We start from the raw sequence: 26,485 nt of genomic DNA, 5'->3' as shown, positions 1-26,485 counted from the left end.
CCATTTAATTTCATAAAAATCTTTAGGTTCTGTGATGGTATTTTATTTACACTGTTTGGAAGCTAGCGTACAATTATTTGTTAAATATCCGAGTATGGCAGGTATGCTCTTGAATCATAACAACTGTGTTAGATGTGCCAATGCATAAAGGATAGTGTCCCTCTGAGGTGATTCAGACTGCTGGATCCCAAGGATTGAAAAAGACTTAACAGAATCTGGGTCCATGCTACGATGAAGACAGAGGGCCTGCTGATTTGCTGCAGAACTTTTCAGGGTCCAGAATAGCAGTGAACAGGCAGAACCCTAGATTGACTGTTTTGCCCTGTGTGTGACAATGCATATTTTATAAGTGTCTTTACATATGTGCCTCCATCCCATATTAATGACAACAGGTTTTCCTTTCCAACGTCAATGGCATTAAAATGAACTCTTTGTTTTTCTTTTCTTTTTTCAGAACAAGTTTGCCCTCTCCCATGTTTTCCAGAAACGACTTCAGTATCTGGAGCATCCTCAGAAAATGTATTGGAATGGTAAATTAGCTGTCTGTTCCATCATATGGCATTAAGCAGATAGAGGTGTGATTGCATATCCTTTGGAAGGGACTCTTAAACAGCTTGCATGAAAATAATGCACAGCAATGTTTATAGAAACCTGTGAGAGTCAAAAATCTCAGAAGGTCTTAAGAGCAGTTTTCCTGACGGAATTTGAACTACTCTTTATGCCAGTTAATATGGCTTTAATGTGACATTTCTTTACAAGAAAATAAGAAAAAAGCTCTTTTTTTTCCTATCGTCACAGCACGTTTTTATGTTCACATAAACTTATTCAGAAATTTGTTCAAAGAACAGATCTTCCACCACATTGTAGTGTATGATTTCACTTATACTTCTGAGCACAAAGTCAGTTTTTGTACTTTGGATTTGTAAGTGTGGCATGTTAAACATTTGGAATATGTCTCTTGCTTCATTATCTGTGCAGGGGGTTTGATCTTGGGGGAACATGGGGAAATGGCAACTTTTCCCATTATATTACTCCGTGAATTCTCTTTAAGGTAGTGGTCAACACTTCTTAGGCTAGAATTCTGAGTAAAATTCTCTTAATTCTTCTTAGTGTAACTACCCAGAAAGATGAGAATTTTAAAATGTGGGTCCTGAGATGCCAGGGAATCTTCTATACATTACCTTGTTAAACATTGGCATTTACTCCCAGAACTTTCCCTGCACCGAGAAGTAGAATCAACTTCTGAACATGTCCTTCTGATTCTTGAAATCTTTTAAGTGCTGATGCGCCACTTCAGCGTTTTTCAGTGGCCTCTGTTCTCTGAGTAGGGTGATGTCATCTGAGACTTCCAAAGGTTGTTTCCAAGGAGCTCTAATTCCAGATATATTCCTTTTAAACAAATGTTTTCCAACTCCTGAATGGAAAATAATTTAAACTTTGTACACCTATAATGAAGGCTTTGATCCCAGCTGAACTATTTCCTTGAGACGATGGGTCAGTTGGGTACCTTCCTGGGTGGTGCTGCCTACTGTGTGAAACCAGAATATAATTTGTACTTAAAGGTGCATTGAGAAATGGATGATTTCTCAACTATCGGCACTTAACTACCGCTGAGAGAAGACTTGGGCTCTAAAAGTACTTTTTCAGTAGGACAAAGCAAATGCACATAGATAAATACATAGGTAAATTATACATGTTAGTCACTTTGGGACTGAAAATTTCAAGACAAAAAAATATATTGTTGTCAATATTTTTCAAACCCTTAATAAATGTATTTACTTTTACAAAGCAGCATGCAATTGTGTATATATGTATGTGCCTAAAATTAAAATCATTTTCACAAATGAATACTCATCCTTTCCTCAAATAATATTTTCTACTCGATTTAAATAGCATTAAATTGAGAAACAATTGTTCTTACTACCTATAGATTTGTACCACATCTAAGGCCATTTGGTCAAAGGAGTGTATAGAAATGTCAAATGTGGCTTAGTCTTTTTGTCCATCATGGAAAATACAGTTTTCTGTGTTTCTCAATATGTCTAATATATGTCCTTTTCAAGCATTCTAAATTGGGACTAGCCATTTTTTAAAAACTTTCCTGTCATTCTTTGAAAGATACTTCTTGTTTTTAGGTACAGAACTATTTGTGTGAGGAAGTGTTGGTGGCAGAGTGGTGAGCATAGCTGTCTTCAGAACTACCTATGCAAATAAACACTTGTACTGAATCATAAATAAAATAAAGCAAATAAAAACACAACAGTTTGAGTTGAAAAGGTTTCACAGGATATTTTGAAACCTCTACCTATAGAGCTTACTAAAAGCATGGGGAGAAAGCTTCCGGGGAAATAGTATCTTTGGAAACAGCTCTCTGCTGAGGTTTATAAGAGACCAACATTCTAGAGGATTATTAATGTTGACTGAAAGGAAATACCCCAGCACTTGGAGGTGGTGTTCTTTGGGCATTGTCCTTCATAGGATCCTCTCTCCTAGGCAACAGAAAGAATCAGAAGGTCTAAGGGCTGGGCAGCAGTAGAGATTTTTTAAGAGATATCTTGAATAGAAATACAAATGTTATCACAACAGCAAAATTTTAAAGAGTTAACTTTTGGTATCAAATTCTTATAATATCTGCCTGTTTCCACCCCCAAAGAAAATAGGTCATAATTTCAAAAATAGTAGTATCGATAGGTTATAATACACCTAAATTGAAGACTTAAAAAAAATCCTCTTTGAGTCACCCCCCTTATATCGGAGAAAACATTCATACAAAAAATTGTGCTGTGAATGGATAATTATGAATGTAATGCACTCCACTGTTGTCATCTATGTAAGAAATAAATAAAAAAAGAAAGAAAAAAATCCTCAATTTCATATTCATGATTCCATTACAGTTAATAATCCAAATACTTCATTTCAGGTCGTTTTGTGGGGTCAGTCTGTTACAGAAGTCATGCATACATACCCTTCAGCTGTAATCTCTATTTCCGTAGCTTATCGACCCAGTTATTTAATTTAGCAAGAGATCAGGAAATGTTATTTTGAACCTTCTGTGCTTATGCTATCACTGTCAGCAGCACAGTCAGAGCATCCCTCACCAGCAGCCCCACTATGCAGCACTGAATTGGGGTTCCATCCTAGTTTCTAAAACAGTACCCTGTTTATGGTATGATGATATAGTTTGATGGTGTAGTGTCATTTAAAATACATGACTTTTAAAACTCACAATATATGTTTCTCTGCCGGGTATGGTGTAGGTCTAATTTTGTCTCGGGAAGGGGAGGAGGTCATTGTTTCTTCTTCAGGCATTTGTCCACCAGAGCCTATGGCATTCTCCAGCAAGGTTCACCATCTCTCCTTCCACTTCCACATACTTGCACATTTTGCTTTACTTGTTTCCAAAAAGCACTTAGAGACTCAGGTTTCCCAAACTGATGGCATACTTCTTTTCTTCTTCTAATATGTTTTGGACGGGATTATGTTACCAGCCTCTTGGATTATACTCCAGGAAATAAATACTTTACGTAACTGGAATTCAACCCTAAATCTCCTTGTGGTTAAAGCTGCTAAACAAATTCCCAACATCATACTAATACTGATGTTGGCTGATTGTTATAAGCCTTTGTTCTTTATTTTCTTACTTCCATTGTCCTTTTTCTGAAAGACTTCTTAATCCCAAAGCCCAGTTCTAGTGTTTCACTTATTTTCTTTCTTCTCTCCATCCTTTGCTCTAGTGCTTTCTCTCCAGGGTTGATCTAGAGATTAGGTTATGTGGAAACCAGTACCAGAATCTAGGTGCAAAATTTGAGTAGGTGCTCACACCCAGGGATTCGCCAGTACCAACCTTGTGTTTGTTAATAGAAGCTTAGTGCGGAATTATTTTACGAGAAGAGAAGAGGTCAGCTATATACTGAATACTGACTTTTTACAATAAAAGTGTCGTAACATTCTTTTTTTTTTAAAGGTTTTTTTTTTTAAAGAGAGAGAGAGAATTTTTAATATTTATTTTTTAGTTCTTGGCGGACACAACATCTTTGTTGGTATGTGATGCTGAGGATCGAACCCGGGCCGCACGCATGCCAGGCGAGCGCGCTACCCCTTGAGCCACATCCCCAGCCCTGTAACATTCTTTTGAGGTATCCAGTGGACTCCAGATAACAACAGAGATTTGATTGCTACCATAGTTTTATTGAGGAAACACATGAGCAAGCTGTTTTTTAATAGGTGGAAAGTTATTGTTCTGTTTTCCCCTGTAACTCATATTTCCATTCCTTATTTCCCATAGAATATTATCCTGATTTCATTTTTATATTTCTGAAGGTTTTTTTTATTGACTACTATCACAAAAATAAGTATAAAAGTTAAGATTCATAAGCCTGTATCTTTGACCATAAGACTTTTTAGTACTAAAAGATTCTTTGCATCATTGCTCTTATAAATTTTATGAGTGATCAAGACTGCAAACACAAATTCATGAAAATATTAACATAAAGGGTAAAATGCTGGGTCTGGGGTTTTAACTCAGTGGTAGAGCACTGGCCTCACATGCATGAGGCACTGGGTTTGTTCCTCAGCACCACATAAAAATAAATTATATATTGTGTCCATCTACAACTAAAAAATATTTTTAAAAAGGTAAAATGCTATTTATGTATTAGTAAAAAAAAGTTTGGTTTTTTTTCTGTTATGTTTAGATATGAGATGCCCGATACTTCCTGCTAGAATGAAACAGGGTTTTCAGTAATAATTATGTTCTTGCTTTCTTAATCGATGTAAGAATTGAAAAACCTTGCTCACATTAATAGAGAGATGGGAGTAGGAGTTCTGTGGGTTTTTTTTTTTAATATTTAGCAGTGTCACTCAGTTCTTTGACCCCTTCCCATCTGTATGCCAAAAATCAGATTGTTGTAAAAAATAATTTTTTATGATTCTTAAGCTAAACGCTCAATTAGACTTCATTGTGTTAAGAAATTTTTGTGGAAAACCCTAACATAGAGAAGGTTTTGTTCCCTTCCATTACATTTGGGGACTTCATGGGACATGTAACAGAGCTCTACCAGGGTTCTCAGATCGTGACTGTTGCTATTTCCTTTCAGTTATTCATACCTTGCAGTATTAAGAAGGGTTTGAGAAAATTGAAATATATATATATTTTTGCTGAGGACACCTTTGCCAATATAATATTTTTTGATGAAATGCTTTTATCACACCATGAACTTTACAATATTCCCTTCAAAGCTGTGAATCTAGCTTATCCACTTGATGCAGAATGTCCGCCATATAACCACAGGCCCAGACTTCACACCCAGAAGTGCCATCAGCTCAGAGTGCCTGTCAGACAGGTGTGATGCTATTTTTAGATTTAAATAAACATATTAGTGTATGTCACTATGACAACTGCCCCATTCTTGAATTCTGACTCTAGATAGATATAGCACAAGATAAGATTGAAGCTTAGGCCAAGTCTGGTGTGTTATAAATACTGACTTGAGAGACAGGATGGAAGAAGCAAGGTAGTTGAAATTTGGCATCATCACTACCCTACTCTATCGTCATCTAAAATTAGAGTATCCTAAAGCAGGGCACACTGGCCATAAAAAACCTGTTTATAATATTCCTTCCCTTAATTGAAATGAGGAGACTGTGGCTCTCCAATGTAATCAAAGTGCCTTGTGTAAAAGATGCTCCACTCACATAGTACTATGCTTCTATACCTCTCTTCATTTGGTGCTTTGGAGGCTTTTGCACTTCATAGAAAAAATACTTTGCTATAATTCAGGATGATAGCAGATGTGTCTTTTCCTTTTTTAAAGTAACAGTGGACCATGAGGCTCAGCATGGAACATGGCTGCAGGCGAAGTCCTAAGCCAGCCAGCATTTAGGAAAGTGTGCATGTCGGGTTGAGTGTCTGGAAGTGGATTTTCATAAAACCACAAATGCCACAGGAAGACTGATCCAGTGCAAAGCTTCTACCAGGGCTTCCCTTGTCCTTCCACATTCCTGTCTAGCAGATGTCCAGCCTTAGGTTCAGTGCCTCCAGCGGGAGGGTTCACGCCACCTCCTAGCTCTGACATGCAGCTGCTAGACAGGAAGGATAGGGAAGGAATAGCTTTATGTTTGTTACTTTTTGCCTCGTGTGTGTGTGTGTGTGTGTGTGTGTGTGTGTGTGTTTGCATGCACAAACCTTTCTTCCCTATTTTTCTACTGGTTGCATCAAGGTCTGAATTACACATGCCCCTTTCCTGTCCTATAGTGTCTTTGTTTCTGTGACATGTCTTCTACTAACCTCTCATGTCCCTACTGGACTATTCTGGAAGAGCTGAGAAGAGAAGCACTGGTGTGAACAGCAGCAGAAGACATTAGGGCATCAGGCTTTATTCAAACTGCCCATCCTGAGTTGTACCTGGAGTGCCTTGCAATGTCTTAGTGTCACTGTTTGGGATATAATCAGTATTCAGATGCCAGGAACCTCTCACCCAGTCATCAACTACTGGATGCTAGACATCTTTGCTATTCAATAGCCCCCCTCCCCACCCTTCATGGGAAAAAGGCAGTTGACCCTCCAAGGCCCTTAAATGTAAGGAGGGTGAATTTTTACTGCCTCTGCAGCTATGGGAGGCAGTGTTGTGGAGGAAAGAGCCAGTACCACCTTCATCTCAAAGAAGGCACAGTGCCTTCCAAGGAACAGCCAAGACTGCTGCCAGTACCTGACTATGAGTGAGTGAGGAGTCCACCGAGTGCTTGGGTCTTAGCCCTGGGTGAGCACCCTGCCCACCAGCTACTGCCTGGGCCACAGAGCAGACAGGTTTACCCTAACACCTGAATTCACTTTGTCTTCAAAGCATAGGTCTTACATATTTGTACATTTGGAGGTTAAAATGGTAGACTTTACATGTAGGAAATATCTTCCATTTCAGTTGAGCTCAAATTTGGCCTTGTTTTCAGGTCATTTTTATAGTGCTGAAGCAGCCTTCCCTCTCTGTTTTTCTTCAGTTTGTCAGCTGATGAGCAATTGCAATTAGGAGTTTCTTCAGTTTCATCATTGGTTGCTATTAATTTGCATGGATAAATTTAAACTTTGCTTTTAGCTGGGTCACAAGGTAGAATTGCTTGGCATAAATATTTAATTTTTCCAGCTGACTGAAGCTCTCAGTGATAAAAGTATTCTAGCTAATGTTTCTTCCTGAAGCTTGACCTTCATAATAAGTATGTTCTTTCTTTACCTATTATTGGAATATACACACATGCCAATTAGTTGTATGAAATATCTAGGGAATGCAACCGTATTTCATTGGCATCAACATAGCAGTTGTGTTTCTGTGAATTTGAAGTGGTCTAAGAGGGAGGGAAATAAAATGTACTATTTTTTTGGAGCGGGGTGGTACTAAGGATTGAACCCAGGGGTTGCTTTGTGACTGAGCTACATCCACAACTCTTTTTATTTTACTTTGGATCCTCCTGCCTCAGCCTTCTGAGACACTGGGATGACAGGTGTGTGCCACCACCTCCAGCCGTCAAATGTACTTTTTGTCACAAAATTTTTCATTATCTACTTATGGATCTTTAAATTTTGTCAATTAAAATAATTATAAGATTGTTCACAAATACTTACAGATCATGGAATCAGTACAGTGGCAAGTCAGATGTAGTGCTTAAAGATAGCATGTTAGACTAAGAGGTTGTGGTTGTTTTTATGATGAGCTGGATTTATGTCTATTTATTCTCTCCAGCCTCCTTTCCCTCTGCTATTTGGCTCAGTTTTTGCATTTGTTTCATTAAATGCTTATATTCTGGTTTACTAAAATAAATCAAAATGGTATTTAAATCATTCTGTATTAAAATTTTTATTCAAAGAATTTTTAGAATTTTAGAAGCTTTTGTTTTATTTAATTATTTTATTTTATTGGTACCTGGGATTGAACCCAGACGTGCTTTGCCACTGAGCTGCAACCCCAGTTCTTTGTATTTTTTGAGATAGCATCTCCTGAATTTGCTGAGGCTGGCTTTGAACTTGTGATCCTCCTGTCACAGCCTCCTAAATAGCTGGGATTATACACATGTACCACCATGTCTGACTTTTAGGAGCTTTTAGATGACTAAAGAACAAACCTACCCATTGAACATTGAATTGATGATGAACCCTTGTTCCTTATGCCTTGGTCTCCAGAGTTCAGACCATATTCTTTTTCTTTTCTTTCTTTTTTTAAATATTCATTTTTTAGTTTTAAGTGGACACACTATTTTATTTTTATGTGGTGCTGAGGATCGAACTCAGTGCCTCACGTGTACCAGGTGAGTGCTCTACCACTGAGCCCCAGCCCCAGCCCTTTTTTTTTTTTTTTTGTTTTTCCTCATTATGCTAAAGATAGAACCCAGGGCCTTCCTTGTACATGCTAGAGTAAGTGCTCGGTACTTATCTCCACCCCCAGCAACATACTGGATTCTTGACCATTTACTTGTAACTAACTCATGTAAGGCCTGGCCAACTAGTGTTGAGCAGCCAATGGCTACTAGACCTTTCCCGTTCCGTTCCATGTTTTTGTGTTTTCCTGTGAAGATATAGGTGAAGAAATGGCAGCAAATGCAGCGTTGCTTCTGAATTGAAAGATGAAGTCCCTAGGTCAGGATTCCTGAGAAAAGCAAGCAAACCCCTCTGCTGGAAGCAATTCCTGTCCTATCTGATTCACCATAACCAGGAAAGGGCTTAAGTACCCAAACCACCCCAGCACATCTCTTATTTCCTCAGTGAGTATTTTCTAGTCCTTATAGTATTTCTCAGAAGAAGAAGAAGAAAAAAGTCTTACAGGTAAAGTTACTATTTATTCCTTCAGTAAATAAATCCTTTAAATTCTTTCAAGATATATCTCTTGTTCTCAACAAAGTGAAATGTAGAACACAGGAAGAGCTGAGCTGGAAGTGACATGATTGTATTCTGGTCAAGGGACAGCTGCCATCAGGATCCAGTCACTCACCCCTGCTGTGTTGTGGTGTAGATCCCTCCTGACTGACATGTGGAACCCTTCTCCACTTTTAGGCTCGGAACCCATAATCACGCTGCTGTCCTAAGTAGCTTCCCTATAGCTCTGTTGGTCCAGGGATGGGGCGAAGCATCCCAGCCTTTGACACCTCCCTGCTCCATGTAATCCTAAGGTTGTGGGGATTGTGTATGATAGCTAATGAAAATAGCATTTATTGCATATTTAACATATGCCTGCCACTCTTCTAGGTGTTTTATATGAGTTTATCTAATCTTTACATGCCCTAGGAGGTGTGTAATAAATTTATCCCCAGTTTGGGGAAAGGCTATGGTCTTGCTCTAGGCCACAAGCAAGTAGGTAACAGAACTTGGATTTGAATGTGGGGAGTTTTGATCTCAGAGCCCATTTTTCCCTATTGTTTTTCAATTATAATAAAATATATATAACAAAATTTACCATCTTAACTGTTTGTAATTGCACTTAATGCCACTTTAAATTGTTGTGTAACCATCACTGTCAGCCACCCACAAAACTAAAAGCAACAAAACTAAACCAAAACTTTGCCCATTAACACCAACACCCTGTTCCCCTTCCCAGCTCCTGACAGCCACCATTCTACTTTCTGATCAGAGCCCATTCTATCAACCACAGTGCTTTTCTATCTCTGCACTTTAGGAGCAGGCTAACCTGAGTGTATTTTGCTGTTCCCTTTTTCCCACCACACCACTTACTCCCTAGATCTTCTCTTGTTGGCGCTATGCATATGTTGTAGGGTGGACCAGCTTCTGGGGATTGAGGTTGATAGCTTCTCAATCCTTTTCCTTTTGGATTCTGAAATGGTTAGGTTTTACAATAACATCTCTTGCTTTACCCTTGATTAGAAATGCAATCCGTGTTAATTTTAGAAGATTTAGAAAATGCAGAATAATATAAAGGAAATATAGATTCCCTATACTACCAAATCCTAGAGAAAACCATTATTAATGTTTTAGTGCTGCAGTCTTCTAGTATATGTTTCTATATCTATAAACCTGTATTTATCAAAATTAGAATATGTTGCTTTTTGAACATATTCTGCATAGCCGATGGTTTTCAGGTTTGAAAGTTTGTTTAGAATGAAAATTTAAATCATAACAAATTTTAAAGTGTAAATAATTTACAAAAACCTAAGTCTAAAATGCTTTTATTTTTGAGTTGTACAGTCTTATCACATGTGATAGTGATTGTATGATATTTTCTATAGTAGAATTAAAATATTTTCTCAAGTAGTATTGATCAAAAACTTTTTGTATTTGTTCTGGGGATTGAACCCAGAGGTGATAAACCACTGAGCCACATCTGTAGTCTTTATTTTTTATTTTGAGACAGGGTCTTGCTAAGTTGCTGAGGCTGATATTGAACTTGTAATCCTCCTGTCTCAGCCTCCTGAGTTGCTGGGATTACAGGTGTGTGCTACCGTGCATGGCTAAAATCCATAGTTTTAAGATTCACTCTTGATACGGTGTATGTTCATATAATGACTTGTGTCCAACATTGTAATATCATATAGTATTTTCACTGTCTTAAAATCCTCTGTGCTTCACCTGTTTATTCCTCCAGCCCTATAACAGTTAGTAACCACTGATTTTTTTTTCACTGTTTTCAGTTTTGCCTTTTCCAGAATGCCATATAGCTGGAACCGTGGGGTGTATAGCCTTTAAGTTTCTTTAAGGTATTTTCATGACTTGATAGTTCATTTCTTGTTAGTGCTAAATAACATCCCCAAGTAACTTACTTCTTTAACTTAGAATTTCACCATGTTAAAAATCGTTCATCAGGGCTGGGATTGTGGCTCAGCAATAGAGCACTCACCTAGTACATGCGAGGTGCTGGATTTGATCGTCAGCATCACATAAAAAAAATAAAATAAAGACATTGTGTCCAACTACAACTTAAAAAAAATAAAAAGAAATTTGTGCATCAGGGCTGGGATTGTGGCTCAGTGGTAGAGTGCTTGTCTCGCATGTGTGAGGCACTGGGTTCAATTCTCAGCACATAAATAAATATAAATAAATTATATATAAATATAAATAAATGATAAAAATAAAGGTTGGGCTGGGGATGTGGCTCAAGCGGTAACGCGCTTGCCTGGCATGCGCGGGGTGCTGGGTTCGATCCTCAGAACCACATAAAATAAAATAAAGATGTTGTGTCCACCGAAAACCGACAAATAAATATTTTAAAAAATTCTCTCTCTCTCCTCTTTCTCTCTCTCCCTCTATCTCTCTCTTTCTCTCTCTCTCTTTTAAAAAAAGTAAATAAATAAAAATAAAGGTCCAACAACAACTAAAAAAATATTTTTTAAAAATGTGTGCATCAGTAAACTGACTGTTTTTGTCTTCAGGGAGCTTGTAGTTCAAAAAAAGCACCAGGGGAGGCACCAAGGTGTGTGGTGACTGCCTGAAAGAAATAGGTATGGTGGGCAATGGGAATATAAATGTGCATCTGGGCCAGGTGCACCAACAGCATGTACTCTCTCCTTAAAGTGATAAAGATTTGGCAAGGCATAAGATATCACCCCTTTCTGCTGGAATTGTATTACTTTACAGTTAGCTAGATAAGCTGGATAGTACCTGTGACATAACAGCAGGTAATACAGTCTAACATATGATCAAATGCTAGGTTGTGAGCAATAAATTCTGCTACTCCAGGAAGTGGAAGGACTAGGAAATCATAATGAGTACTCGAAGAAGAAAGATTTGAACTGGGCCTGGAAATCTGGCTGGGTTATAGAGGAATTAAGGGAAGCAAGAAGGGCATTCCAGGCCAGGAGTGGCTATGGTGGGGTTTATAATCCAGTGCCTGGCAAATAGTATGTGTTCAATTAAATATTTGTTTAATAACAACATGATTGAACAGACTGGAAGTAGTATACCTCTTTTAATGTCTTTATCTTTGATATCAAAGGAAGTTCTGACTTGGGCTAAAGATATAACACAGTTTTAGAGCACTTGCCTAGCATTCATGAGTCTTTGAGGTCAATCCCCAGTATTTTACACACATATACACAGTAGTAGTATCAATTGGCAAAGCTAACATGGAACACATTTAGCTTGGTAGTATCTAAAAATCTAAGTGAGCATGTCTTTGACCTAGAAATTCCACTAAAGAGAAATCTGCTTTAAAGCCATATCTACCTATTTTTTAATATTTATTTTTTAGTTGTAGGTGGACACAATACCTTTATTTTATTTATTTTTATGTGGTGCTGAGGATCGAACCCAGGGCCTCACACATGCTAGGCGAGCACTCTACCACTGAGCCACAACCCCAGCCCCTATGTTTTGAAAAATATATAAATTTAACAATCACAGCATTTACTAGTGTGCTCAGTAGTGGTCTAAGTGCTTTGCAAACATTAGTCTTACAGTGATGATTTCTGGAAGATGCTATTATATTAGTACCATGTTATTGATGAAGGAACTGGCACAGGGCTGATCCTGCCCAAAATCACACCGTTAATAAATGAAGGCAGCAGTAGAACTAGTTTGGTTTGGTGGTCTAATATTGCACCATCCAGCAGTTAATCAAGAACTTCATAGACTCATTGTGCATGCCTTCCATGTGAATAAGACACCCCTCCAAACAGAGCTGATGCTATGTTTTTATAAACAAAGCTCTCTCTCTTCCCTCCTCCTCTGCCCCCTCATAGATATAATGCATGTAAATACATGGGCATCGGAAACTATTGCTGGTGCTGTATCTCTGGGGAGAGGAGTGGGAAAGGGACATGAAGAGGCTGTTTTGTGTTATTTTATATTATTAAGTTTTATGTTACAAGTTATATATTCCTCTGTGTTCTTTAAAAAAAGGGGGGGGGGCAATATAGATAATTTTTCAGTAGACGAGAAAGAGCCTGTACCATTTCATTTAAGCAAGCCTTGGTGATCCTAGTTTTCTTGATTTGTCCCCAACAGCAAATATCTGGGTTTGATGAGATCTTAGGGGGTGTGTATATGTGTATATGTGTGTGTGTGTGTGTATAGTTGAACCTTCTTTTTCTCCTTATAAATTCCTGTTCTCCTTCATCTCCTTAGTAACACAGCAATAAATCTACCAGTTCTTTTAATTAGGTTACCTGGCTAGCTGTTTTCTACAGTATTTTATCTTAACAAATGAGCTTACTTTCTTTGAATGTAGTTGGTTACAGTTTTGTGAAGGTCACATTTTTGTGTAGATCATTAAGAATGTGGGCGTGTTAATGGGGGAAGTCAAAGCAGAGTCAGGTGGCATTCAGCCTGGACTGCACCTCAAGACTGCTCACGTGACCAAGTGAATTTGGCCAACAGGCTTCCTGAGAGACCTGATTCCCCAAGGAAGGGTAAATAGTGATAGGTAGAAGTTTGGGAAGATCATCAAAATATTCCAGAGAATACCAAGCGAAGAGAATAGCCATGGAGAATAGAGTTGAAAGATTGCAGTTTGGCTGCCTGCCCAGTCATTAAAAGGGCAGACAGAATTGAAAACTATTCTGTAAAATATAGATAATCTTTTAGTACCCTATTCCACAATTATACCAGAGTGCCATGCTCAGAAAAGCCCAATATTATTTGCCAAAACAGTCTCAAATTTCATTCAGAAAATTACTCACAAAATGGCCTAGATGGTTGATTCTTTGCCCACTGTGAAAAGATGAACTTAGGCATACTGAAATCTTAATGAGTTTATTTGAGTAGACAGCGATTCATAACACAGGTACCCTAGGCTTCAAGTGGTACAGCACTCCACCCAGGGAGTGGGAGGAAGTTTTTACAAGATGTTCTTTGAGGAAACAAAACAGAGAAAATAGATTTGATTGGCTAAAATGCAACATTGCTAACCCGAAGTTAGTTTGGCAGTTTCAGATTCATAGGCAATTTCAGATTCATTAAATCCTAAGTTTATATTGAATTGGGTTTCAGTTTGCCTATGTAGGAACCCAAGGCACTGGAGTGACCTCAGCTTCATGACCCCCTTATTAATTACTATCTATATGAAGAATTTTGCCTTTTGTGTCCCCATCACCATCACTCAGTTCTGGTCTAAGGCGGGCTTTTTACTAGTCATTAGTTCATGTTCATCACTAGATAGTGCGCTCCGTGAACCAAGGAGAATGTTTGCTTATTTGTACTTGGGGTTAAACCCAGGCTTGCTCCACCACTGAATTGTATCCCCAGCCCTTTGTACTTTTTATCTTGAGATAGGGTCTCCCTAAGTTGCTGGAGCTGGCCTCAAACTTGAATCCTCCTGCCTTGGTCATGTAAATTCCTGGGACCATAGTTGCATACACTGCAGCCCAAGGAGAGTGTCTGGGTAGTCTTTGTATTTCCATTAGCTGTTCAGTATTCTCCATGTTATAAGGTGCTCTGGAAAGATTTGTGAAATTAAACTGTCATTGGTTAAATTGCATGTGTTGGACTTTCTGTTCCTCTCCAGAAATGTGTTATATAAACACTTAAGCAGGTAAGTTTGCTGTACATATTGTACATAACAGTTTCACTTTTCTCATTAAACAGGAACTATCCAAGATTACGATGCCAGTTATATTTAATGAGCCTTTGAGCTTCCTACAACGACTAACTGAGTATATGGAGCATACTTACCTCATCCACAAGGCCAGTTCATTTTCTGATCCTGTCGAAAGGATGCAGGTATGTGTCAAGCACTGGAAAAGGCTTAAATCTTAGAGAGTTGTCTCCCTCCTCCTTTCCTCAATCCTACACCACACACACACATTTCCCCTCTTGGGAAATGTTCTCAAATCTTAACCACCATATTTGAAGAGTCCTCTGTGTCCCTTCCGTACTGCCTGTCCTCTAGTATGTTCTACAATAATGAAAGACCAATAGGAATTTCAAGAGAAACAGAAAAGGTGGTCACAACCACATCTGGTTTGGGAATCTGTTTCTGGGTCTTCATTTTAGAAAGTAGCATTTGTGTGTGTGGGGGGGGGGGGTTTTATTTATTTATTTATTTATTTATGGTTTTTATTTTTTGTGGGGGGTTTGAACCAAAGAGTGCTTAACCACTGAGCCACATCCTCAGCCCTGTGTGTGTATACATACATATATATATATATATATATATATTTATAGACAGGATCTCACTAAGTTGCTTGGGCTTTGCTGAGTTGCTGAGGCTGGCTTTGAACTTGTGATCCTCCTGCCTCAGCTTCCTGAGCTGTTGCGATTACAGGCATTTGCCACTGAACCCAGTTAGAAAGTAGCATTTTGTTAGGATGACAAAATCCAACATTATTCTTTCATGCCTTTTTAAAGAGCTTCTAAGAGGGACTGAATACACAAACGTGCCATATATTTATAATTTTATGCATATGTGTATATATACAAAATAAGGCAAGGAATTGAAACACCTCCCCCAAACCCCCCCACCCCAGTGCTGGGGATGGAATCCAAGGCCTCTTATATATTAGGCAAGTGCTCCACCACTAAACTATGTTCCCAACCCAGGAACTGAACTTTCAAGTTTTCTTTTAAATAGAAGATGTTTATGTGATACATATGGGTGGTTAAGAAACATATGCAGATGGTGGTTCCATATCCAATTTTCCAAGAAATTTCTGTATATTTCCCTATTGGCTGTACCAATTTGCAGTCCCATCAGCAGTGTATAAGTGTGCCTTTTTCCCCATACCCTCACCAACACTTATTGTTGTTTGTCTTCATTATAGCTGCCATTCTGACTGGAGTGAGATGAAGTCTTAGAGTATTTTTGATTTGCATTTTTCTAATTGCTATGGATGATGAACACTTTTTCATATATCTGTTGATTGATTGTATATCATCTTCTGAGAAGTGTCTGTTCAGGTCCTTGGCCCATTTATTGATTGGGGTATTTGTTTTTTTTGGTGCTTAGCTTTTTGAGTTCTTTATAAACCCTAGAGATTAGTGCTGTATCTTGGAAAATTGGGAATGGAACCACCATTTGACCCAGCTCTCCCTCTCCTTGGTCTATACCCAAAGGACTTAAAAACAGCATACTACAGGGACACAGCCACATCAATGTTTATAGCAGCACAATTCACAATAGCTAAACTGTGGAACCAACCTAGATGCCCTTCAGTAGATGAATGGATAAAAAAAAAATGTGGCATATATACACAATGGAATATTACTCAGCATAAAAGAAAATAAAATCATGGCATTTGCAGGTAAATGGATGGAGTTAGAGAAAGTAATGCTAAGTGAAGTTAGCCAATCTCAAAAAACCAAATGCCGAATGTTTTCTCTGATATAAGGAGGCTGATTCATAATTGGGTAGGGAGGGGGAGCAAGGGAGGAATAGATGAGCTCTAGATAGGGCAGAGGGGTGGGAGGGGAAGGGATGGGGCATGGGGTTAGAAATGATGGTGGAATGTGATGGACATCATTATCCAGAGTACATGTATGAAGACATTTATGAATTGGTGTGAATATACTTTGGGTACAACTATAGATATGAAAAACTGTGCTCTGTATGTGTAATAAGAATTGTAATGCATTCCGCTGTCATATAAACAAAAAAATTAATTGAAAAAAAAGAAATACAGGCAGAGAATACAGTAGACACCTTCTTGTCCTTCAAACAAAGCCATAGTATTCTGAACTGAGTCTTTCTGTTCTTTCCTTTATATAAATCAACATTTCCTAACCTTATCACCTTTGACACCAATTAAATGTTTATTTTACATCTCTCTTTCCTCATTTCTAAAAGTGTTATATGGTCACCCATCCAAATTCATGGGTTCTGCATCCCCAGATTCAGTCAACCTCAGATCCAAAGTATTTGAAGATAAAAATCTGAATATGTACAGGCCTCTTTTTTGTTGTTATTTCATAAACAATGTAGTATATTAGCTATTTACATTGTTTGGGATGTCATAATCATCTAGAGATGATTGGGGGTGTTAGTGATACGTAAATACTGTGCCATTTTATATGAAAGACTTAAGCATCTACACATTTTGGTATCTAAGCAGGTTCCTGGAACCAGTACCCCTCAGATATTGAGGGACAGGTGTACTTTTAAAAATGTGTATCGGTATTAAAATTAACTGGGTTTGAAAGATTGTAAAAAAGTCCTTGAGAGAATTTGTAGCACTCTTAGGGTGTTAATAAAGCCACATTTGCGAATGACACTATAGGAAGAGACTCGGTAATTTTTATTCTGAATATCCAAGTTTCCATATTAAATTTCTAGAGCCTTATTAAAAACCCAGAATAATGAAACTCCTCAAAATAATTTTGTTAGTTACTGTGTTCAGCACAATTTCAGTTCCTGCATGAGAGTAGGCTGGGCTATTTTTAACTGGTGTGATGCTCTGTCCCACAGTGTGTAGCTGCATTTGCCGTGTCTGCTGTCGCTTCTCAGTGGGAACGCACTGGAAAGCCCTTCAACCCGCTTCTGGGAGAGACCTATGAATTAGTTCGGTGAGGTCTTCCATTCCATTCTGGACCGATAGTTGAATTTGCGTGATTACCGTGGCTTTTCAATAAAGAAGAAAGATGAATATTTTGAGCACTACCGTATATAATTCTGTATGACTGGGACAAATTAACAATTCTGATGTTTGTTTCTATGAAACTTATTTTACTATCTCAAAAATTACTGAAATGGATATTAAATGTACATTCATAAAAAGTAATTGTGAGGATTTTTATGTTCTTGATCACATGTGATTAGTGGTTCTCTCTTTTTAAAATGTAGTTATAAGGCATGATCATGTTTTTAAAATATATAATCATATAAAATATATTAGCATGATTTCATGCAGTACTGTTGCCTTAAAGGCAGGGAATGTATCTTCAAGTGCAGTTCTGTTTGCCTGCACTCGCCTGGGTCTTGTTTAATCATGAAATTTATGTGGTTTTCTTGTATCATCTTCCTTTTCTTTGCCTAAAATTTATTCCTTAGATGTTGGAAAGTAGAGACACTGTATATCTCTACATTAAGGTGAAAGAATTGATAAATTTTAAGTGTACATGCATAATAGTTCCATTTCATATAAATCACCCAAATTTGTGTGAGTATCCTTTATTTCAAGTAACTAGCATTACGTTTGCAACAACTTTAGTAGTTTCTGTGCATGTGTACAGTTGTACCATTCCTCATGTTAAGTTGTTCTTTCATCAGGATGATGATAAAGAATTATATACTTTGTCAAGCCTGTTTCTTCAATATTTTAATTGCTGTTTTTGACTGAAATGACAGTAATGTAGACATTAGATGATAGAATAATTACAATGTTGCCCTTTCTTTTTTTTTTAAAGAGATGACCTTGGATTTAGACTCATTTCTGAACAGGTCAGCCATCACCCACCAATCAGTGCATTTCATGCAGAAGGGTTAAACAACGATTTCATCTTTCATGGCTCAATCTATCCCAAACTAAAGTTCTGGGGGAAGAGTGTAGAAGCAGAGCCCAAAGGAACCATCACCTTGGAGCTCCTTGAGTAAGTTCTGATCAAACATTCAACTCATTTCATGCATACCTACTCGTAAGCGTACACACACGTACACAGATCTCACCTTAATGTTCAAAAGCTGGAGAAAATGTAACAATATTTATCATTGTAAACTATCTGCCTCTATGTAAAAGAATTTGTTAGTCAATCTGGGTGTATCTAAAAAGTTTAACTTAATGTTCGACAATGGTGTTTGGGTCGTTTATAAAGACTGATGGGGTTAATCATTCCTTGGCAGTTCTTATGAAACTAGCTGTCTACGTATTATGCTGCCAATGTTTTATTTAAAGACCTTTCAAAATGAATTCACTTTGAGAAATAATGAAATACAATTGTGTGGCACTTATTACCTATTAGTTAAGTTAGGAGTTCTATTCTTGTGCAAGATTAGCTTTAAATTCGAAGAAATATTCAGTAAAGGCAGAGTAAGTGAGCTCTGCCCTCTCCCTGATTACCACTGGAAACCCTGGACTGAAGGCAAAAAGCAATGATCAAGGACTCTGAATGTGAATAAAGATAAACAAATGGAGAAAAGAAATCAAATCCCAAAGACCAACATGGCAGTGAGATTCTTCCCATTTTTCTTGGCTTACTGTCAATGCAGCAAGTCGCAAAATGGGACAATGCAGGCAGACAGAGTTTCAAGAGAAACTCTCTCTTTCTAATTAGAGGCCCTAGAAAGATCCCTTGCAGATAGAGAGAGACAGGAACATTCTGTTGTTCCACAACAAGCCGTAGGGCACACATCTGCTTTCCTGCAGTGGCAGTGGCAGCATCAGCCACACCAGTTCAGAAAACTCAGCGGAAGTTCTCCTTGGCCACAGGAACTGGATGAAGGGAGCCTGTCCAAAGAGTGAAGGGAATCCTTGTTACTTCTTTTCTCTTGCCTCTTTGCCCAAGAAGAAGGCCTCATTGTGGGAAGAGAGGCTCCAACCCCAGCTTGCCAGACAGAGGAAAGGATCCCTGGTAGCTAAGAGTGGAGCTAAAAGCACAGAGAGGAGGGAGCTTCACACAGAAATCTTGAAAGCCTGTGGGTGGATTTCTAAGCCCATCCTTACACTCATGCATTGAAATGACCCCAAACGGCTCACTTATGGCCTCAAGTTCTGAACACTGGTGTGGCCTCAGGCCCAAAGCCCTGGATGGCTACTGAGGAACGAATCTGAATAACACCAAAAGGCTTTGAAGATTAAACTAACACTGCAATCAAAGACTACAGAAAAATGGTCAGGACTTGTAGCGTGAAACTATGTTAATTGCCTATTAAGACAAATCAAAATAATCTTCTCCAGAAAAGGTTAAGAGGACACTGATTCTCATAAAATTCAAGAGTCCAGAATACAGTCCAAAAGTATTGGCATACCAAGAAACAGAAAAACCTTAACAACTCACAGTGAAAAAGACAGTCTCCTAACTAACCCCATAACAACCCAGATAATGAAATTTGCATCAGAAACTTTAAAGCAGCTGTTATAAGTGTGCTCCCTGAGGTAACGGTGAACATTCTCAGATGAAGAAATTGAAAGATGCCTGCAAAGAATAGAAGTATTTCTGGAAATTTTAGTAATGAAAAATACATTACTGGAAATAGAGTAACCAGGAAAAGTCAGTAGCACAGTGGTAATAATGAAATATGTAGACTGAGTATGCTGAAAACTACAAGATCCTGATGAAGGTAATTAAAAGATACCAGAGTGATGGGGAGGGGTATTGCATCTCACTGTATTCAGAAGCCTCAGTCTAGTTAAGGTATCAGTTCTCCCTGGTTGGTCTGTAAGCAGTCTTTATTAGCACAACCAAATCAAAATCTCTTGATGATTTTAATAGATACAGAGAAATATATTCTAATTTTATATGGAAAGGCAAATAAAATAGCACAGCCAAAACAGTTTTGAAAAGGAAAAACAGGATTGATAGACTCCCAGTACCCAATTTGAAGATTTTAAAACTATCATAACCCAGACTTTGTGGTATTGGCAAAAGGGCTGACCACATACATTAGTGGAACAGAGAAGAGTCCAGAAATTGACCTCACAGAAATATGGTCAGTTGATTTTTCACGATGCAAGTAAGAAAGGTGGTCATTTCCACAAAATGTATGGGGACCAGTGTTCATCTCTATGTTAAAAAATGAACCTCAGCTATCCTTCACACTTTAAATTCAAAGTAGATCATACTCTAAAATAAAACATAAAATAAAATGCTTTGGGAAGAAAAAAAATCTTATGACTTTGGATTTTGCAGACCTCGTATATAGATACAGTATCAAAAGCACAATCCATAAAATTGATGTTTTATCAAAATTAAAAACTTTTGCTCTGTAAAGAAAACTATTCAACTATTAAAAAAAATTATAGACCAGTCACAATTACTTACAAATCATATATGAAACAAAGGATTTACATCCAGAATATATAAAGAACTGAAAACTCAATAATAAGAAATAACACAGAATGATGGGCTGGGGTTGTAGCTCAGTGGTAGAGTGCTTACCTCACAAGCCTGAGGCACTGGGTTTAATCCTCAGCACCACATAAAAATAAATAAAAATATAAATATTGTGTCCATCTACAACTAAGAAATTTAAACAAGAAATGACACAGAATGAGATTGGGCAAAAGATGTGAAGACATGTTTTACCATTAGATGTGGATACCAAATTAGCGTGTGAAAAGGTGCTCAATAGCATTAATTATTAGAGAAATACAAATTAAAGACACAATGAGATACCAAGACACAGCTATCAGACTGGCTAAAGACAAAATAATTTAATAAACTCACAGTAAAAAGTGCTGACAAGGGCTGGGGTTGTGGCTCAGCAGTAGAAAGATCACCTTGAACATGCAAGGCCCTGAGTTCCATCCTCAGCACCACATAAAAATAAAATAAATAAAAGTTATACAAAAAAAAAGTGCTCACAAGGATGTAGGGCAAACTAGAAATCTCATATATTGTTGGTGGGAAATGTAAAATGGTAGAGACACTCTGGAGAACACTTTGGTGATTTTGTATAAAGTTAGCCAAATGGTTACCACATGATTCAGTACTCCTATCTTAGAGAAAAGAAAAAAATATGTACATACCAAAACCTCTGTACAATCTTGTACAGTAACATTATTTATAATCACCAAAATCCGACTACCACTTAAATGCCCTTCACTGGGTGTATGGTTAAACTATGGCATATTCATACAATGGAATATTACTCAGCAATGAAAAGAATGAATTATTGATACATAGAAGAACATAACTGAATTTCCAATGCATTCTACAAATTGAAGAAGCTAAACTTAAAAGATTATGTACTATATCATTTTATTTATGGAACATTCTGAAAAAGATAAAACTACTTTTTTACAGAACAGGTAAGATGTTTAGGGATTCAGGATGGTATTAGGGATTTGAGGATTAGGAATAGAGGAAGGTCTGACTGCATAAGGGAAGTATGAGCAAATTTTGGGACGGTGATGGAGTTGCTCCATATTCTGATTGTGTTGGTGATAATTACATAGATCTCTGTATGTATTAAACTCATAGAACAGGACACAGAAATTGTTTTGCAAAAAAATGCAAAAAAATATTTTTCCATACATAAATTAAAAATAAAATTTAAAAACACAGTACCTAAGGGTACATGTACAAAGATGTTTTTTTCAAAAGCAATGGATGTGTAAAATTGGAGTCTATTCACTTCAATGAGTTTTTCTTTTGGTGAGCTGGCAGCTACTCTTGTGGAATATGCCAAATTGGACTCATGTTTATTTTCTGCCTCCCATTTAATTTTACTTTTAATATGTTTCACCAGTTTTTTGAGTGCATAAAGTGATTATATACAGGTTGAGCATTCCTTACCTGAAATGCTTAAACCCAAAGTGTTTTGGATTTTGGAGTCTTTTGTATTTCAAAATGTTTGTAGATTTTATTAGATGAGTATCCCTAATTGAAAGTCCAAAATGTGAAATGCTTCAAAATCTAAATCATTTTTAACATTATGTTGGCACTCAACTTTGTATTTCCAATTTTTGGACTAGGAATGTTCAACCCATATGTAGTTTATACTTAAGAGTTTGGTGGAAGTTTTTCTTATGTCTTTGTTTCCTTTTAAAACAAGAATTCTAGACAGTTGATACTTGTGTTACAGTTACATTAATAATTTTTAAAGTCTTAAAACTTTGTTCTTTTAAGAAGCCTAATTTGTAATCCTGAGTAAAAGAATTTGAAGCAAATATACTTTTAAGCAAAATGACACTTCTCATTATTTCGGTGGGTTTGGTTTGTTTTTTAGGCACAATGAAGCATATACATGGACAAATCCTACCTGCTGTGTGCATAATATCATTGTGGGTAAACTCTGGATCGAACAGTATGGCAACGTGGAAATCACAAACCACAAGTAAGGCTCTTCAGGGTACTCACCTGTGTCATCAGCTTCTACCAAACCATTCCAGTGGATTTCATTTTTAAAAAGGAGGGTAGATGGAGGCTAAGTAGTGCTCATGAAAATGTATGAATCAGGCAGTAGGATAGCAATATTGGTCAGTAGTTCCAGCTACTTGGGAGGCTATGGCTAGAGAATCGTGAGTTCGAGACCAGACTGGGCAACATACACAATATAGTAAGAACCTGTCTCAAAACAAAAACAAAATCAGGCAGTGTAACTAACCCTTAAGGGCATAGAACCAATCCATTTAATGATAGTGTTCACTAAAGTTTCTGATTAAGAGCCAGGTGCAGTGGCAAATGCCTATAATCCCAGAGGCTCAAGAGGCTAACGCAGAAGGGTCACAAGTTCAAAGCCAGCCTCACCAACTTAGTGAGACCCTAAGCAACTCAGCAAGACCCTGTCTCAAAATAAAAAATAAAAAGCACTGAAAATGTAGCCCAGTGATTAAGCACCCCTGGGTTCATTTGCTGGTACCAAAAAAAAAAAAAAAAAAGTTTCTGATTAAGAAAGCTGGATAAACTCTGAGCTTCCTTAACCCCTGAAAATCTTAATTCCAATCTGTTTATTTTTCTTATGTTGTTTATTTTGTGTTATTTTATATGGGGGAGCATAGAGTGAGGTGGGAACAGCATAAGAATTACTTTAACAGTTCAAGTCCTACCTGATGAATTTAGGCAGGTTTCTTATTCTTGATGAACCTCACGTCCCTTTCCTTTATGGGTATAGTACTGATGGAGCATTAATCAGCATCTGTATGGAGCCTGGCCTGTACAAAAAATCAGGAAGCAGCAATTAACTGCCAGAAAGATTACAGAATCACTGTTCTCTACTGTTAAATGGTAATCTGAACTTAATATTTCCTTCCTAGGACTGGGGACAAATGTGTGTTGAATTTTAAGCCATGTGGCCTTTTTGGTAAGGAATTACACAAAGTTGAAGGCTACATTCAAGATAAAAGGTAAGATTTCATTTTAAATGTTGAGCAGCATAGATGTTGTTCACTAGAAGTCAGTATTAAAATCTGTCATAATCTGGGGCTGGGGATGTGGCTCAAGTGGTAACGCGATTGCCTGGCATGCACGGGGCACTGGTTTCCATCCTCAGCACCACATAAAAATAAAATAAAGATGTTGTGTCTGCTGAAAACTGAAAAATAAATATTAAAAAATTCTCTCTCTCTCTCTCTCTCTCTCTCTCTCTCTCTCTCTCTCTCTCTCACAAAAGAAAAAAATCTGTCACAATCTAAAAAGCTCACACTCTAACAAATAGAAAACAGGAGATAACTGTTTCTTAAAAGAATGATTCATGCTTTATTTTAATATTTGGTTAAATATTGGCTTGTTGGCTAAACGTCAATTTCTCTTCACAGTAAGAAGAAGCTCTGTGCTCTCTATGGGAAGTGGACTGAGTGTCTGTACAGTGTTGACCCTGCCACTTTTGATGCTTACAAAAAAAATGATAAGAAAAACACTGAAGAGAAGAAGAACAGTAAACAGGTGAACATCCCGTAAGGTGGTATCAAGGAGTAACTGGACTCTTACATTGGTACTAATCCTTTTGGAAGTGGCCTGTTATTGGATCACAGTTTGATGTTTCTTTTTTGGTGTTGCTAATGCATGTAATTCTTCTCCTTGCTTCTTTTAAATGAGTACATATCTGCCTTAGTAGCAAATATTTAATATAATCTTCTATAAGATGTGGCTGTGTACCACTTTTACAACTGTGTAGCAGTTCTGTGTGGGGCTTTGGTTTAATTCACAAAGTTTTTGAAAATTGGAGCTCACCTTAGACAAATTTTCTTATGTGGGTTAGATGTTGAAATTATTTGAATAAGTAAAATTTCCTCCAAAATGATCTCTTACGTTTTCATGTTTATCTGTCTTGTTGGTTTCTTCCTTATCTTCAGTCACTAAAGTTAAGGCTTTGGTGGCTAACAGTGCCATTATTGGACTCCTCTGCTCTTCATTCTGAATTTGCCTCTTTGTGGGTCAGTTGGTGTCCTGATAGAATCTCCCATGGGCAAAGACACTTAGCTTCTTGCTGCCTGGCCCAGGCAGGCTCCAGCGTGCAGCAGGCTCCTGTCTCAACCCTCTAGTCAGAACAGTTGAGAGCTAAAGAAAGAGTGCACCTGTTTGACCACGAAATACTTGTTTGAGGACTGACTCCTTTCTGGTAACTAGCCTGATTGTCTAGGCACAGACTCTGGGTTGGAATCCAGTTCCCATCATTTGTGAGCATGGCAAGCTCACATCTCTCTGCCTCAGTACCTTCATTTATGAAACGCAGATCAGGACAGCACCTACTAGTTGGATGAGTTAACAGTTATAAAAGACTCAGAACAGTCCCTGCTCATAATAGATTGATGAAATTCTTTCTGCTGAAAGTACGTCCTGGAACTGATATTGTCTGAGAGAGTGTGTTACAAATGCAGGCTCATGGGCCTCATCTTAGACCTACAAAATCACTGTCTCTGGTACTCTTCCCATGTTTGTTATGCATGCAAAAGTTTAAAAAGTCTTCACATTCTCAAAAGCAGAAGTTATATTTATTAGTGACTTTCTTTGTAAATTGAGCTGTTTTCTGAGATGAAGAGTTTTGTTAAATGGCCAGAGCCTGCTGCTTTCCTATGGCTTTGGCTTTTTTGGTATTTCCCTTTAGGCCTGTGTGCATGGTTCCACTCTTCTCTCACAGCCTATGTTCCTGCCTGTTCTTGCCTCATCCTGTGAGGTGTCCTAATTGTTCACTGCAACTGTCAGGGAATCCAAGGGCTGGAGAAGAAAATGTCCCAGCATCCTGGAACCCTTGACCCAGACTCCTTATCTATGCTCCTGCCAGTTAGAAGGCAGCATAGTGAAGACAGCCTCACTGGCACACAGCCCTCTTTTACAGAGCTTGGACAGCATAGGACATTTGCAAAACTCCAGAAAACGTCCCTATGTTCCCTGAATCCCTAGTGAGTCTTTGTAGACCAGTGGTTTTCCTTCATACTTTCATTTCTTTTCTTATCTGCTCTCTCTCCCCTTCCTGTCCATCTCCCTTCCATGGATTTCTGAGGTTCCTGAACATGTGCTGTGGGAAGCTTTTATCATCAATTTTGTCTGTTTTTAAAATCATGATTTCACTGAAAGTGTCTCAATCCATGGTTTAGATTTGTTAACTGTGATGTTGGGAATAAAACTAACCTTCCAAAGCCGTGAGTTCTTTATGAATACCACTATGGTAATATCAGCTCCTCCTGGGCCGGTTACCGGTTACGTAAAGACTGAATAAGCAGAGCACCTAGCTCTGGCCCACAGGGTGCGTAGCCAAAGGAAATGTTAGTTTCCTTCTCAGCCTAACATCTTTTTAAATTCTCTTTTTATCAGATGCATTCAGGATCCCTACTGGGTTTGTGTCATTAATGAGTTTAGTTAAGTGCCCCAGGATGTAAAGTTTTATTTTTCTCAAAATGTTGCCTATGTTGGCTGTGTCTCCAGTGTATTAAGTTCCTCAAAAGTCAGGCATTTCTTGTAGTTCTGCATCCCAGTACTGAGCATTTAGAAGGTTCACGGTAATTATCAAATGAGTTATTTTGTCTTTAA

The 26,485-nt window shown here is 37.8% G+C and overlaps 1 protein-coding gene across 7 annotated transcripts in view; it reads left to right on the top strand.

Moving 5' to 3' along the window:
• OSBPL1A (oxysterol binding protein like 1A) overlaps nucleotides 1–26,485 on the top strand; it is a 217,301-nt gene that overhangs the window by 183,030 nt on the left and 7,786 nt on the right. For all 7 annotated transcript variants that reach the window (XM_081263607.1, XM_081263606.1, XM_081263608.1 and 4 more), the window contains 7 exons: nucleotides 455–530; nucleotides 14,513–14,647; nucleotides 17,328–17,425; nucleotides 18,266–18,448; nucleotides 22,746–22,853; nucleotides 23,773–23,862; nucleotides 24,274–24,400. In XM_081263607.1, coding sequence (XP_081119733.1) covers nucleotides 455–530; nucleotides 14,513–14,647; nucleotides 17,328–17,425; nucleotides 18,266–18,448; nucleotides 22,746–22,853; nucleotides 23,773–23,862; nucleotides 24,274–24,400 — 817 coding nt within the window. The remainder of the gene's footprint in view (nucleotides 1–454; nucleotides 531–14,512; nucleotides 14,648–17,327; nucleotides 17,426–18,265; nucleotides 18,449–22,745; nucleotides 22,854–23,772; nucleotides 23,863–24,273; nucleotides 24,401–26,485) is intronic.

This window comes from Spermophilus citellus (assembly GCF_964194105.1).
Source record: "Spermophilus citellus genome assembly, chromosome: 12".
Classification (NCBI taxonomy): Eukaryota; Metazoa; Chordata; class Mammalia; order Rodentia; family Sciuridae; genus Spermophilus; species Spermophilus citellus.
This window is presented reverse-complemented; position numbering and strand designations above follow the sequence as displayed.